The sequence below is a fragment of the Coenobita brevimanus genome, chromosome 80, assembly GCF_032717465.1.
Source record: "Coenobita brevimanus isolate Jiangsu-jjx chromosome 80, ASM3271746v2, whole genome shotgun sequence".
Classification (NCBI taxonomy): domain Eukaryota; kingdom Metazoa; phylum Arthropoda; class Malacostraca; order Decapoda; family Coenobitidae; genus Coenobita; species Coenobita brevimanus.
In genome coordinates, this window is record NC_137033.1 from 18,219,896 (window position 1) to 18,234,895 (window position 15,000).

A 15,000-nucleotide genomic window follows, 5' to 3' on the forward strand; every position below is an offset into this window, starting at 1 on the left:
ACCTCATTGGACGAAAAAGTAAAAGAGAGAGAGAGAGAGAGAGAGACGAACATATCCTTAAACACGTAGGCAAACATAGGAGTCTTCAGGTGTTTAGATTGCCCAGGTATGTTAAGGTAATAAGGAAGTGTGTGTGTGTGTGTGTGTGTGTGTGTGTGTGTGTGTGTGAGAGAGAGAGAGAGAGAGAGAGAGAGAGAGAGAGAGAGAGAGAGGAGAATTTACACAGGAATTTATACTACAAAATAAAATATGCAGATTGCACTGTACTCCTTTTTCCTTGTTCTGTTTTTTTCCCCCTCACTATAAATGTAGTATTAGAATTTCAGTGTTATATTCTTAAAGGGGTCTGCCTGTCGTTGTGGCCTGTGTTTATGTTCATCTAAATTTGTCTTTGAATCCTTGTGTATTTTTTTCTGTTTTCTTTTATCCAGTTTTTTGTACTTGTGTTGGAATTTAGAAATGTTTATGTTTTTGTTCTGACGTTCCTCTCACGTCTTATTTATAGTTTCATGTATGGTTTTTATGTATGTTTATTTATTTACTTTTCGTGTGACTGTATTCCTTCCGTCCTTCCTTCATTCCTTCATTCATTCATTCATTCATTCTTCAATCCATCCTTCATTCATTCATTCATTCATCCATCCATCCATCCTTCTGCGTTTGGAAGCAATGTACTGCACCCTTTTTAGCATGTACACTACGTCCTTGCATTGAAATTCACTGCACGATGCACACTGTTACAATTATAAATGTTTGCAACGCCACTGCCTTGTTTGGGTCTGGCCTACTCCACCCCACCAGCATAATTGTTAGTGTTGTAAAAATGTGATGCTTTTATTGATACCTGAGGGCAAGTTATATTTGGTTGTGTGTGTGTGTGTGTGTGTGTGTGTGTGTGTGTGTGTGTGTGTGTGTGTGTGTGTGTGTGTGTGATATAGTAGTATGGAACATGAGGTTGAGTACAGTGTGTGTGTGTGTGCGTGTGTGTGTGTGTGTGTGTGTGATAATGGTGTTCCAAATCTTACTGCTTTGGTTGTAAATTGTTTTATGTTGGATAGTACTACCTTGTACTGTAGATGTGTGATGTGATGTGATGTGTGTGGGGGAGGGGCAGTGTTATATAGCATAGGGGGTGTAGTGTGTATGTGCAGTATTTTTGTTTTATGGTTGTGTTTTGGTGTGGTATGTGTGCTAGTGTGCTTGATTGGTGTGTGTGTGTGTGTGTGTGTGTGTGTGTGTGTGTGTGTGTGTGTGTGTGTGGGGTAGTGTTGTGAGGTAGTGTGTGGCAGGTCGGTTACATGGTAGTGATATGTGATATGGTGAGTGTGTGTGGTTGTGTGAGGGTTTGGTAAGAGTGAAGTTGTGTGGTAGTGATGGAGTGAGTGTGTGTGGCGGTGTGGTTGCATGGTAGTGTGGTGATGTAAGTGAAGTTGTGATGTAGTGATGTAGTCTGTGGGGCAGTGTGGGTGTATGGTAGTATAGTGATGTAGTAGTGAAAGTGTTATGCAGTGTGGTTGTATGGTAGTCTAGTGATGCAATAGTGAAGTTGTGGTGTAGTGTGTGTGGCAGTGTGGTTGTATGGTAGTGTGGTAGTGTGGCTGGGGGAACCAAGGCAGCCTGGTCTCATTTAGTGCTGTATTGATTTTCCCCTGTGTAGAGTTCCTAGCGAAAATGTGTTGCCAATTCATCATTTTCTGTCCATGCTTTGTTATACGGCCTTGTTTATATGTAAGGTTTGTTTGGGAGGGGAAAAGTTGGGAGGGGAGGATGGGGCTAGTGTGCGTGTGTGTGTATGCATGTGTGTGTGTGTGTTTGTGTGGGTGTGTACGTGTGTGTGTGCGGCGTGTGCATTCATTGAGCCAACTACGACCTTCACCCCTCCCTCCTCTGTCTGGCCTTCCATCTCTCCTCCTACCCCTCCCCTCTCCCCCTCCCCCCGACGTCCCCTTGCCCCGCCCCAGTGCCGCCCCGCCCCCTGCCACATAGATGCCAGGGGTCGCAATTCGTCCCTGCCTGCCTCTTCCTAGCCTGGGGAACTTGTGCCTAAATTGTGGTTTATGCGAGGTGAGGGTGGTGTCCGTGAACTGAGTGTAGTGTGGCTGGTGCTGTGGCGATGGTGAGGTGCTGGGTGGTGGTAGGGGACGTGGCAGGGTAGAAACAGCAGCAGCGGCAGTAACAGCAACAGCAGCAGCAGCATAGGCAGGCTCTCTGACAGACAGTTGGCTTTAGTCTAGTCAGGGTGCGCGGGGTGGGAGCGGAGTTGTGTGCGTGTGTGTGTGTCTGTGTGCGGTCCCTCTCGCCAGGACTCTCTTCGCCTTCTGTCCTAGCCGGTCTGAGCGTCTGTCTGTCTCTGCTCAGTGCTGCTTCATCCACCATCCCTTCCTCTCCTTGGATGGCACACAGAGCCACCGGTTCGACTCCCAGTGCCATCCTGTAACTTTTCGTGCAAGTGACTGTATGGACTGAACCTCAAGCAAAAAGTCTCACAGTCACCCCAGACACTCCGACAGTCAGCCAGGTTCATCAGTCAGTGAAAAGGCACAAGGGAGAAGCAGTTAATACCCAGTGGTACAGTTCCTTGAGGTGCATCTTTTGTTTGGGTGAGATGGACGCTGCCACCAGGAGGGAGGATTGGAGAAATGAGCAGGTGTGAGCAGAAACTGAGGCTTGTGCAAGTGAGCAGGTTTTAGGATTGTAGAAAAGAGGAGGTGTGAGGATTGTGTAGGTGAGCTGGTGTAAGGAGGAAGACCTGTGGAGGTGAGGAGGTGTGAACAGGAAGGACTGTAGAAGGGAGCAGGTGTGAGGAGGGAGGATTGTCTATAGTATGTGCGAAGAGGAAGGATTGTAGAAAGGAGCAGGTGTGAGGATTGTAGAAGTGAGCAGCAGGTGTGAGAGTGACCCCTACCTGACCCTCCCAAGGACAGGAGGCAAACAAAGGACGGATTCGTAGGTACCAGGTTGTAGGTACCAGTTGTCCCTATCAACCCAGCCTGCCTACCTCCCCCTCAACCCACCGATAGACAGGCTTCTCTATCACGTACACCACTACCACCGACGTGAGGAATAGAGATTAATGAGCGTCCACCACTGGTTTTGCTCCAGTTGATCTCGTAGAAGGATTTATATTTCCATCCCAGTTGAGCAACTTGTCCTCGTATCAAAGATTTTTTTTTTTTAATTCCCTCCATCTCAAATCACCTGTACTCGTTGTTCTCGTGGAAGGAACATATATTTTCCATCCAGTTCTTTATCTTTTCTCTAATTCACGGAAGGAACATCAAGCACATTCCATATCTCTAGAGCCAATATTGATCTCTAGTAAGGAACATTACTTTTACCCCATCCATATCTAACCACCAGCTATCCATTCCTCAGAGAATATCGCAGGTAAAAAAAAAAAAAAAGACATGACGCGCTGAAGTGACAGGTGATTTGGTGGACAGGTGACGGGAGAGTTCAGTGTCATCCCGGTTATTTGATCATTGAGCCGAGCAGACTTATAACCCGATATACCGGGACCGGAATCTTACCCAACCACGCCATCACTGTCAAGAGGAAGGACTCAGGACTCCCTTGATCGTCAAATAGGATTCTCAGGATACTCATGGATGTAATATAGGACTCGTACGTTTTGTGGAAGTCCGGTTGTGTGGTTGAGTCGATATACCGAGACTGGAATCTCTTGTCCTTACCCAACCACATAATCATTGTCAAGAGCAAGGACATTTAGGACATCCATGGACTTGATCTAGAGCCCTGGGTTGTGGAGGTGCTGTTGTGTGGTGTGGTGTGGTGGCGGTGGTGGAGGTGGACGTGTGGAGGCGCGGTGGAGGTGGTGGTGGTGGTGGTGGCAAGGTGGAGGGTGTGTGGAGTGTTCTGGTACTCACCTGGTCGGCTGCCACGCGTCTGAAGATGAAGGTGACCCGCGAGGGATCATCGTCGTCATCGTCATCTTCTTCGTCCAGGTAATAATGAAGTTGATGATCGTTAGAGAAAAAAAATAAGACACTCGTAAATTATATAAGCAGTGCCTTGGAACTGACCACCATATCATTATCGATATTTGGATGTATTTGTCGTGAAACCTGTACCTCATTTGTCATTATTTATCATTCATGACGGTATAATTTCATCACGCATTGAAATTTGAATGATTGCTCCCACCACCCCATTCAGAGTGATGTACAATTTGGATTTTTATCTGGAATGAAATAATTATATGCACATACGGAGAAGCATCTTATTGGGGGCATGTACAGCTTTTCCAAATGTAGGTGGTTTTCGACATATCAGGGTTAACACACACACACACACACACACACACACACACACACACACACACACACACACACACACACACACACACTTTCTATCCCATCCTTCTCACTCCCCGTCACCCCAGCATCCCATTAAGTCTAAAACATAAACTACGATTTGTGAGGGACGAGAGGCCTTTTTCAAAACATAAATTATTTTTTGAAGGATCAGAATATTTCATGTATAGATTTTGCATATACAGGTACGTTTGTCTGGATTTTTTTTTTTTTTTTTTTTTTAGCATACATGTTCCTGGAAAAAAAAAATGTACCTTGCCTTTATTTAACCCTTTCAACACGATGATGTGTTTTGGGGAAGTTAATGGTATTCATGTTAGCATCAGACGATTTTATTGCACATGGATGGAGGGATTGAGGAGAGAGGGATATGAGAGGGGGTTGTAGGTTTGGGGGAGGACAGCGAAATGGCAGAGGACAGGGCGACATGGAGGCAAGTTGTTCGTGGCCACACCTTGGCCACACCTTACAGGATTAAGGCGTCTGGCTATCGATAAATAAATAAATTGATAGATAGATAGATAGATAGATTTCTTGCAGTGAAGTGGTTATCGATAAATAGATAGATTGATAGATAGATAGATAGATTTCTCGCAGTGAAGTGGTTATTGAAGAATGTTTTTAACCCCTCGAAAAGTATAAAATCGTCTGGAAATAACAAGAATAATGTAGAAAATACGTCATGAGGTTGAAAGGGTTAAGTATAAGATTTTCGTACCCAACACAGGAGTCTTCTGAAGGACGCTTCCTAGCACCTATTCATTATTGATTTTTTTTTTTTTTTGATATGGGTGGCTAATCTCCTTTTGTACGTTATTTATGCAGAATATGAGGGCATTGGAAGGATTTATGTAGCACAGAAGACAGTAAGGTGTAACAAAGGAAATAAATCGCTTAGGAAAAGGTGTTAGGGAGCTTCCTCAGCCGACGAGAACAGAGGCGCCTGAGTGTATGTCCACTAGAATATTCCTTGCAGAACAAAGAACAGCGACAGCCCCGTATCGGAAATGAAAGCCTCGTCTCTCTGTGTGGAGTGGAAGGTTTCTGGTTTTACAGGAAGCTTGGTTGGGTTGGCTATTTTGTCCATTCTTTAATCTAACCTAATCCATCCTCTCCTGTCCTCTCCTCTCCTCTCCTCTCCTATCCTCTCCTATCCTATCCCATCCTATCCTGTCCTATCCTATCCTATCCTTTCTCAACCTAGCTTAGTGTAAATTGACCTAACCTAAATTATGTTATTCTGTCCTGTTGTAACCTAATGACCTAACGTATCCTATCCTGTCCTGTCCTAACCCAACCCAACTCATCGTAACTTGACCTAACATAGCCTAGTCTAACCTAATCAAACCTAACCTAACCCGACCTGACTCACCCCAGCCAAGACCTTATGTGTGGAGTGGAAGGTTGGTAGTCGTGCGGGCAGATAGGCAGGAGTGACTATTTTGTTCTCTCCCTCGTGATTCCGCAGTCTCAGTAAATGGAGGTATCACCAGCCACACCACCAAGAGGAAGAGGTAGTGGGTGCTGTGGTGGAGGCGTTGGCAAGAGGAAGAGGCAGTGGGTGTTGTGGTGGAGGGTTTGGTTAGAGGAAGAGGCAGTGAGTGTTGTGGTGGAGGGGTTGGTAAGAAGAAGAGATAGTGAGTGTCGTGGTGGTTCTGGTGGAGGGGTTGGTAAGAGGAAGGGGTAGTGGGTGTCGTGGTGGAGGGGTTGGTAAGAGGAAAAGGTAGTGGATGTCATGGTGGAGGGGTTAGTGAGAGGAAGAGGTAGTGGGTGTCGTGGTGGGGATAGTTTGGGGAGTTGATAGAGTTAGGGAATGCGAAGTAGAGTTTAAAGTGACAAGCCTGCAGTCTACTGGGTTCTCGTTTCAACTTCTACCCTTGACTTAGAGAGAGGGGGAAGTGGGTGTTGGGGAGAATGGGATGGATTGAGGGGGACTGGTCAGCATTGGGGAATGACAGTTAGAGGAAGAAGGGAAAGGATGGAAAGATAATAAGGGAATGGGTTAGCTTTAGAGAGAGAGAGAGAGAGAGAGAGAGAAGGATGTCTGGAAATACTGCAAGATTATATATACAGGAGCTGGTTGAGATTAATGAAGTGTCGCAGACCATAATTTTTTGCTGCACGTCTGACAACAACAACACAACCAACTCGGAACCCACACTAATGAAATATACCCTGGCTGTTAATATCCACGGCTGCCTTCCTGCGTGCCTGTCCCTTAGAACGTTGTGTGGGTGAGGAGGTCGGTGCAGGTGGTGTGTGAGGAGGGAAGAGTGGAGTGGAGTAAGGCAGGTTCAATACTGCATCAGAATTAATAATAAGTGTTTAGGAAAATTTGTGTCGCTTGTCATGGAAAACTTGAAGCTGTGTTAGAAATGATGTTTGAGTCACTAAGTATCTGTCTGTCTATCTGCCTGTCTGTCTGTCTATCTATCTTTCTATCTATCTATCTGCCAGTGCCTAGAAATCTGTTGGGCTCACATGATTGATGGATGTGGTGATGTCCATAGGAATATTAACATAGTGATGAAAATGCGATTACACGAAAGCGATCCGGATATTTCGTCTCTTTTTCCTTGTGGATGATTACCAACCTGTCTGTCTGTCTTTCTAAATAATTATATTCTATCTGTCTGTCTGTCCTGATGAATATGATATGTATAACTAGTGAAGAAATATATGTTTGGTTTCAGTTATACACACAAAATCTTCATTTTTTTTTTTATAGACATTAGCAAACAGTTTTATTAAGTTTACAAACGGCTTTCCGTCTCCTAAGCCGATTAATGTAAAAAATCACAACGTTGCAGAACTTCACGTGAGCGTTTGCAGTCCTGATGCTGGCGAAGTTAAGCCTCCTGTAACAGTTTGCCCAAGAAAATCGGATTAGATGCTTGGTCGGATTGGTGCACGATCGTATAAAAGAAGGGATGAAATTTGTGTTATAACCGAATGTCACAGTATTATAAAGCAAACTGAGAGCAGACGGAATGTGAGGATAGTCTGGCACTGTTGTATATCGTGCAAGAAGCACAGTATGGCCTAGTAGTTTTCATTTCTAGTAGTTTTCATTTTGAGGCTTTGTTGTAGGGTTGAGACATTTTAGTGATTTCGCGTACAAACTGAGGGCGGAAACCTTGTCTGAATTACGTTTATAGATTTCAGTTACTCATTGGTGTATAGCCTAATTCTGTCTTGTATTTTTGGTTATCAGAATAGAGTTTTAGCATGATCATTGCAAAATATATATCACAACACTTTCACTGTCATCTGTCCTTTGTTATCATTTTATTTTATTATTTTTTATTATTGTTCAGCGTGGAGACTTTTCATCCCCGTCACTTTTTTCATTTATTTATCTTTATTTTCTTTATTAATTTATTGCACAGGACAATTTTGTTTATATCAAGATGGGCGTTTCCTTGTGAATGTGGTAAATTTTCGTTGTTACTCTAAATACTTTTTTTACTCAAACCTGGTCTAAAATTGCCATCTCAATCTTGAATACCGAGTCGTAGCAAGAGATTAAAACTAGAATATGATTCTAATCACGAAGCAGTACCATGGAAAGGACGAAAAGCCATAGTATTGTCTTATTCTGCCCCTGAGTTACATCAAATAAACTGCAGAAGGACAGGAGTTAAGGTAAAAAAGACTTTAGTGGAGGCGATAGTTAGAAATGTAAAGCCGCTGCGAGGATGTATGTGTGTGTGTGTGTATGTGTGTGTGTGTGTGTGTGTGTGTGTGTGTGTGTGTGAGAGAGAGAGAGAGAGAGAGAGAGAGAGAGAGAGAGAGAGAGAGAGAGTTTGTCTGTGTGTGTGTGTGTGTGTGTGTGTGTGTGTGTGTGTGTGTGTGTGTAAAATAAGTAAGTAGAGAAATATTCAGATGTGTGACTGAAAGTGTATTTTTAGAGAGTGGGATGAGCACGTGTTGGGGAGGGGGGGGAGAGCACAGGTGTTTGAACGTGCAAGGTAGTGATGGTGTGTGTGTGTGTGTGTGTGTGTGTGCGTGTGCGTGTGCGTGTGCGCATAATATTAGGTAGGTGCACTTGTGGGCGGTGATGTGTTAATGCGGTGGTTTCTCTCTCTCTCTCTCTCAAAAAGGGGAAAGATGGATTAGGGAGTAAATTAAGGGTAAGGGTGGGGATAAAGGGTGAAGGAAGAGACTGGGAAATAAATTAGGAATATGTATGTGTGTGTGTGTGAGAGAGAGAGAGAGAGAGAAAGAGAGAGAGAGAGACCTTCGGATTATGCACCTGAAACCAGTGTCACAACCTGTCCCTCTCTCTTCCTGCATTCTCCCTCTCTTTCCCTCTCCTTGCTCTCTTTTTCCCTTTCTTAACTCTCTTTTCCTCAGCCTTTCTCTGCCCATACATTTTTCCTCATATTTTTATTCTCATCCCATTTTTCTAGTTGATTTCTACTTTTTACTTTCTCTCTCTCTCTCTCTCACACACACACACACACACACACACACACACACACACACACACACACACACACACACACACACACACACACACACACACACACACACACACACACACACACACACACACACACACACACACACACACACACACTTTGCCCTCTCAAAAGCTTTCCCTCTCCCTCGCTCACAAAAGGTTCCTCTCTCTCTCTCTCTCTCGCATGCGCTGTCTGCCTCTCTTCGTCCTCTCTCACTCGTCAACCACACGCTCACTCTTTTATTTTTTTGGTTTTCCCCTTCTCTCTGATTTTTTCATGTTATTTATTTTTTCACTTTTTTTCCTACCGTGTTGTTTAGTTTCATTTATTCTTTCTTCCCTTCCTCATTATTTCTTCTCCCTTCTTACTTATTTTCTTTCCTACCCTCGTTTCTCTCTTTTTTTTTCTTTCTGTTCATCTTCCTTTATCACTTCTACCTCCTTCCTTTCTTCCATCTTCCATTCTGTTTTTGTTCTCGTTTCATCCGTCATCTTTCTACTCATTCTTGTTCATTTCTTTTCTTTGTTTATCAGTGCTTCCTCCTTTCTCATTTTCATTCTCCTCTCCGATTTTCTGCCACCTTTTCTGTCTTTTCCTTTATCCTCTCATTTTCCTCCACCCCTCCAGTTCCCCTCCATCTCTTACCTTCTTAATTTTCCTCCTTCTCCTCCTCCTCCTTTCTCCTCACTTCCTCCCCTCGCCTCCTAACTTCCCTCCCCCGTGTGCCCATTTCTAAGAATCCTGCGTAGTTTTCGTGGAAGAAAGTGGGGGATTTTTAGAGTGCATTTGGTGAGCGTGGTAATGGTGGGGCTGGTGGTGGTGAAAATGGTGGAGATGAGGGTGAGAATGGTGGTGGTGATGGTGGTGAGGAGGGTGAGAATGAAGGTGATGTGTTTGGTGTTGGTAATGGAGGACGTGATGGTGAAAATTGAGATGATGATGGTGATGAGGGTAAGAATGGCGGTGGTGATGGTGGCGAGAATGGAGGTGATGTGGGTGACAGTGGTGGTGGTAATGAGGGTGAGAATGGACGTGGTGATGAGTAACTGGAGTAATGCTGAATAGGTAGGGATGAGAGTGAAAATGGGACATGGTGAAGAGGATAGTGTGGTGGTGGTGGTGGTGGCGGTGTTATAATGATGGTGGTGGTGTTATAGTTGTTGTGGTGGTGGAGGTGGTGTAGTAATGGTGGTGGTGTTGTAGTTGTTGTGGTGGTGGTGGTGGTAGAGCTATGATTGTGGTGGTGGTGCTGTAATTGAGGTGGTGTGATGGTGGTGGTGTTATAGTTGTTGTTGTGGTGGAGGTGGTGTAGTAATGGTGGTGGTGTTGTAGTTGTGGTGGTAGTGGTAGAGCTATGATTGTGGTGGTGGTGCTGTAATTGAGGTGGTGTGATGGTGGTGGTGTTATAGTTGTTGTTGTGGTGGAGGTGGTGTAGTAATGGTGGTGGTGTTGTAGTTGTTATGGTGGTGTTGGTAGAGCTATGATTGTGGTGGTGGTGCTGTAATTGTGGTGGTGTGATGGTGGTGGTGTCATGCGGATGAAGCTGGCACAACTCCTCAGATTGACTCTCATCGTACCCAGGCCACATCTTTACCACCACACTGCCATGACCTGCCTTACTACCATGACCTACCTTACTACCAATTGCCTGCTACCATCGCTTACCATACCACAGTCATCTACCATACTTCCATGACCTTGCCTTACATCCATAACCAACCTTACTGTCATGACTTACTACCATTATCTTCCTCACTACCATGACCTACCTTACTACCATTTGCCTGCTACCATCGCCTACTTTACCACCATCATCTCCCATACTTCCATGACCTGCCTTACATCCTTAACCATCCTTACTACCATGACTTACCTTACCACCATGATCTTCCCCACTACCATGACCTACCATACTGCCAGCACCTCCCATACTGCGAGTACCCTGTAGTGAGTTATTTCCCTGACCTGCCATACTACCATGACCTCGCTTATTGTCACGACCTTCCTGACAACCATGACCTACTTAGCTACCATGACGCTCCTAACTACACACACACACACACACACACACACACACACACACACACACACACACACACACACACACACACACACACACACACACACACACACACACACACACACACAAACCATATCCTCCCACACTAACATTGTATATCACTCTTATTTCCTTTCCTCATATCCCACCACCACCACTATTTTTATACCTCAACTACGGTCGGTGGTGCAGTGGTAGGTTATCCAGCTCGCTATTGGATGATCGTGGGTTCGATTCTAGGGCCGGTCGGACTGTGGACAAAGTAAGCTTCCCTCCTTGTCACTGTTCACCCTGCAGTATAATTGGGGACCTGGATATAACATTGCTGGTTGCGGGTCGTATGCTAGGGGAAGAGTAGGACTTAGAAAAATATACCCCATGTAGTTGATAGTTTGAGTTGTCTTCGCACAAATTGTCACAACCATCTTCACCCTACCATCATATTCCACCAACCACCCTCTCCATCTACCACCATCCTTCACCTACCACCATTCTCCTACAGCCATTCTCCACCTACCACTCTCTCCACCTACCACCATCGTCTAGAACCATTCTCTTCAATCCACCACCATCCTCGTCCACCCACCAACCACTATCTGTTTCGCTACCACCATCCCTCGTCCACTATCAATTAATTCATCTAATTGATTGTAACTGTACTCGTGCGTGTGTGTGTGTGTGTGTGTTTAATGTCAGACTGCACATGTATGATTGTTGCATGTGTGTGTGTGTGGGTGTACTAGATAAGTTTGCGTGTATATTTAGAGAGAGAGAGAGAGAGAGAGAGAGAGAGAGAGAGAGAGAGAGAGAGAGAGTTTGTGTATGGGTGTATCAGATAATCTTTAATGTGTATTTGCATAGAGAGGTGGGTAATACAGCAGCTTTGGAGAGAGAGAGAGAGAGAGAGAGAGAGGGTAAACTCGTGGCTATTGATGTGGTAGTGTAAGTATGGTGGGGTTTAAACAGGTGTTCCCGATTGATTACCTTTGTGTGTGTGGTGGTGTGAGTACGTAAGGAAGTTCCAGAGTAAGAGAGTGATAAGGGTGCCAAGGTAACGCCATTGGCACCGGATATAACGATATTTACATGTATAAGACACCAAATATCCTTATGCATCAGTTTTATCGATATTCTGTGCTGTGTTGTATAGATTCTACCTCATTTCTTGCGATTTCCGGAGCACTGTAGCATCCTTTGACTAGGCACCTCGATTATACCTTATTCACTCCAACCTGGCCCAAACTTACCCTCTCTGCATCTTGAAGACTGAGCTTTAAGAAGAATTTAATGCTGGAATATGGTGCTAGTTGTGAAGAATGCTATGGAAAGGATGTGATAGTAGAGCCTCAGTATTTTTCTTGTTTTTGTAAATGAAATAAGCTGCAGAAGGACAGAATTGTAGACCAAGTTAAGATGAACGGACTACAGTGAGTGGTGGGGTGGGGTGATGAAGTGTAAGTTAGTGTATGTGAATGTAGGTGGAAATTAGTGTATGTGACTGTAGGTGTGGTGTGGTAGGGTGTAAGTTTAAGTGTAAGTGTAAGGGTTAGATTTGAGCACTAGATGGGTAGCACATGTACGTAAACAGTAAGTTGTTAACATTAAAATGAGTATCAATCGTACAAAGGCTGTAGGTGAATATATAAGTACATTATTAGCACATGGGGTAGCACATAAAGCAGTACACCCCTACCATAAAGAGAAGGAGTAGCAGCACATGAGTAGGATAGCACATGTATGCAAGCAATAAGTAGTAAGCACATACTTAGCACATGGGTTGTACATAAAGGCATTACACCCTCAGCACTACAGCAACCAGGCATTGATTTCCTATACCAGGCCAGCGGAAACTTGATCTCTCCCCCTCCCCATCTCCCTCCCTCCCTCCCTCCATCTCCCCCCCTCTTCCTCCATTTCACTCTCCCTCCCTCCATTTCACTCTCCTTCCCTCCCTCCATTTCATTCTCCCTCCCTCCCTCCATTTCATTCTCCCTCCCTCCCTCCATCTCTCTTTCCCTCCCTCCCTCCATCTTACTCCCTCCCTTCCTCCATCTCACTCACTTCATTCATCTCACTTTCTCCCTCCCTCCATCTTACTTCACACTCTGCCTCCCTCCATCTCTCTTTCATCCCTCTCTCTATCTCATTCTCTCCCTCCGTCTCACTCTGTCCATTCCTTCCTTCATCTCCCCTCTTTCCTTTTTCTCTCCGATCCTCCCTCCTTCCTCTTCCCTATCTCCTTCCAGTTTCTCGCCTTCCGCCTATCTCTCTTTCACCATTTCTTTCTTCTTATCTCCATACTCACCTCCCTCACCCTCTCTCCGTCCCTTCATTCCTCTTTCCCCCTCTCCTTCCTCTATATCTCCTTTTCTCTTTCTCTCCCCCCACCCTTTCCCCTGTCCCCCTCGATCTCGACTTCCCTTCCGTCTTTCTTTCCCCATTTCTTTCTTCCTATGTCCTTACTCACCTCCCTCACCCTTTCTCCGTCCCTTCATTCCTCTTTTCCCCCTCCTTCCTCTACATCTCCGTTTCTCATTCCCCCCCACTCTTTCCTCTGGCCCCCTCAGTTTCAGGAAGACCTCTATACTGTTTTTACTCTAACTTGGCCCAGATTTTCGTCCTCTCAAAGCTTATTTCACGTACTCGTAGCTCAGTGTCAGAAAAAAGACAATACTACGGCTCTGCATCATTCCCACAGTATTTTTTCTTGACTAGCATCATATTCTAGTGTTAATCTGTAGCTATAACTCAGCATTCAAGGTGGAAAGGCAAATTTAAGGCCAAGTTAGAGTAAAAAGAGTAAAGTACAGATCATTGTTATATTTAACCACCTCCAGCCCGAAAAGTCTAGAGATAAACGCATAGAAATAACTAGAAATAGCAATAATAACACCCGGATAACACTAATAACACGCCATCGTAGTGAAAGGATTAAATTGCAGGATTCTGAGGTGCAACAGGCGAAATAAATCACTAAGGAAAAAGTGTTACAAAGCTCCGATGGCTTTTACAACGCGACCCTTTGTTATAACCAGCCTGTGAAAAAATAAAAAAATAAAAGCCTGCAAAGAAATAATAGGTCTGTTGCTCTTATATTCCTTTATCCCTGCTGGTCTTCCTCTTCCTCTTTTTCCTTTTCCTTTTCCTTTTCCTCTTTTTACTCGGCCTTTCCCCAGTGTCTTTCTTCTTTGTGTTTCTCCTCCTTCTCCTCCTCCTCCTCCTCCTCCTCCTCCTCCTCCTCCCTCCTCCTCCTCCTCCTCCTCCTCCACCTCCTCCTTTCCCTACACCGCCCCTTCCTTCCCCTGCTGTTCCCTGCTTCCTGCCTGTCTCCACCTCAATTTCCTGCTCACTGCTTCCCTGCTCACCTACTCCTTTATTCTCATCCTTTCTGCCTTCCCTATCTTTTTCCACCTTTCATTTTCCCCTTTTATTTTTATCCTCAGTGCCTCATTTTCCTTTCTTATTTTCATCCTATCTTCTTTTTCTTCTTTTTCATCCTCCCTGTCTTGCTTGTCCTCTTCCACCTTATTTTCCTCAATTATTTTCAGCCCCTCTTTCCTTTTTTTTTTACTCATTTTCCTGATTTATTTTCATCCTCTTCATCCTCCCCCTTTTCTCTTCGCTTTTTTCATTATTATCGTTCTCCCTGCTTTCCTTTTCTGCAGTTCTACCTTTCATTTTCTTTCCCCTCTCCTCCTGAACCATCTCCATCCTCCAAATGTATTCCTTCTTCCATACCTCACACTCATACTCTTTTATTTTCTCATTCTCCACTTTGCTCTTATGTTTCTGTCTCCCATTATTTTTTCCCTTACTGTCTCTCCCCGTCTTGTTTAGCATCAGGGTTGTTCTTTCTTCCTTAGCCTACACTCCTACTCTTTTATTTCCTCTTTCTCAACCTTCCCCTTCTTTCTCTGTCTCCCCACAACTACTTTAGACGTGTTTTTTCGTCCCATGCCGGCTGTCTTCAGATGATTTAGAATTCAGCTGTGTATAAACCGTTACTATACGTTTTTCACCTCAACCTGGCTTCGATTATCGTCTTGTTGCTTATTTCTACGTAGTTCAGTGGCAGAAAAAGACAGTACTGTGGCTCCATATCCTCTCTGTAGGACTTCTTCGCAACTAGCATCATATTCTA

The 15,000-nt window shown here is 44.5% G+C and overlaps 1 protein-coding gene across 1 annotated transcript in view; it reads left to right on the top strand.

The window, feature by feature from the left end:
• The first annotated feature begins 3,882 nt into the window (after positions 1-3,882).
• gus (splA/ryanodine receptor domain and SOCS box containing gustavus) overlaps positions 3,883-15,000 on the top strand; it is a 173,613-nt gene continuing 162,495 nt past the window's right edge. The window contains exon 1 of the mRNA XM_080279735.1: positions 3,883-3,965. Coding sequence (XP_080135861.1) covers positions 3,913-3,965 — 53 coding nt within the window. The 5' untranslated portion in view covers positions 3,883-3,912. The remainder of the gene's footprint in view (positions 3,966-15,000) is intronic.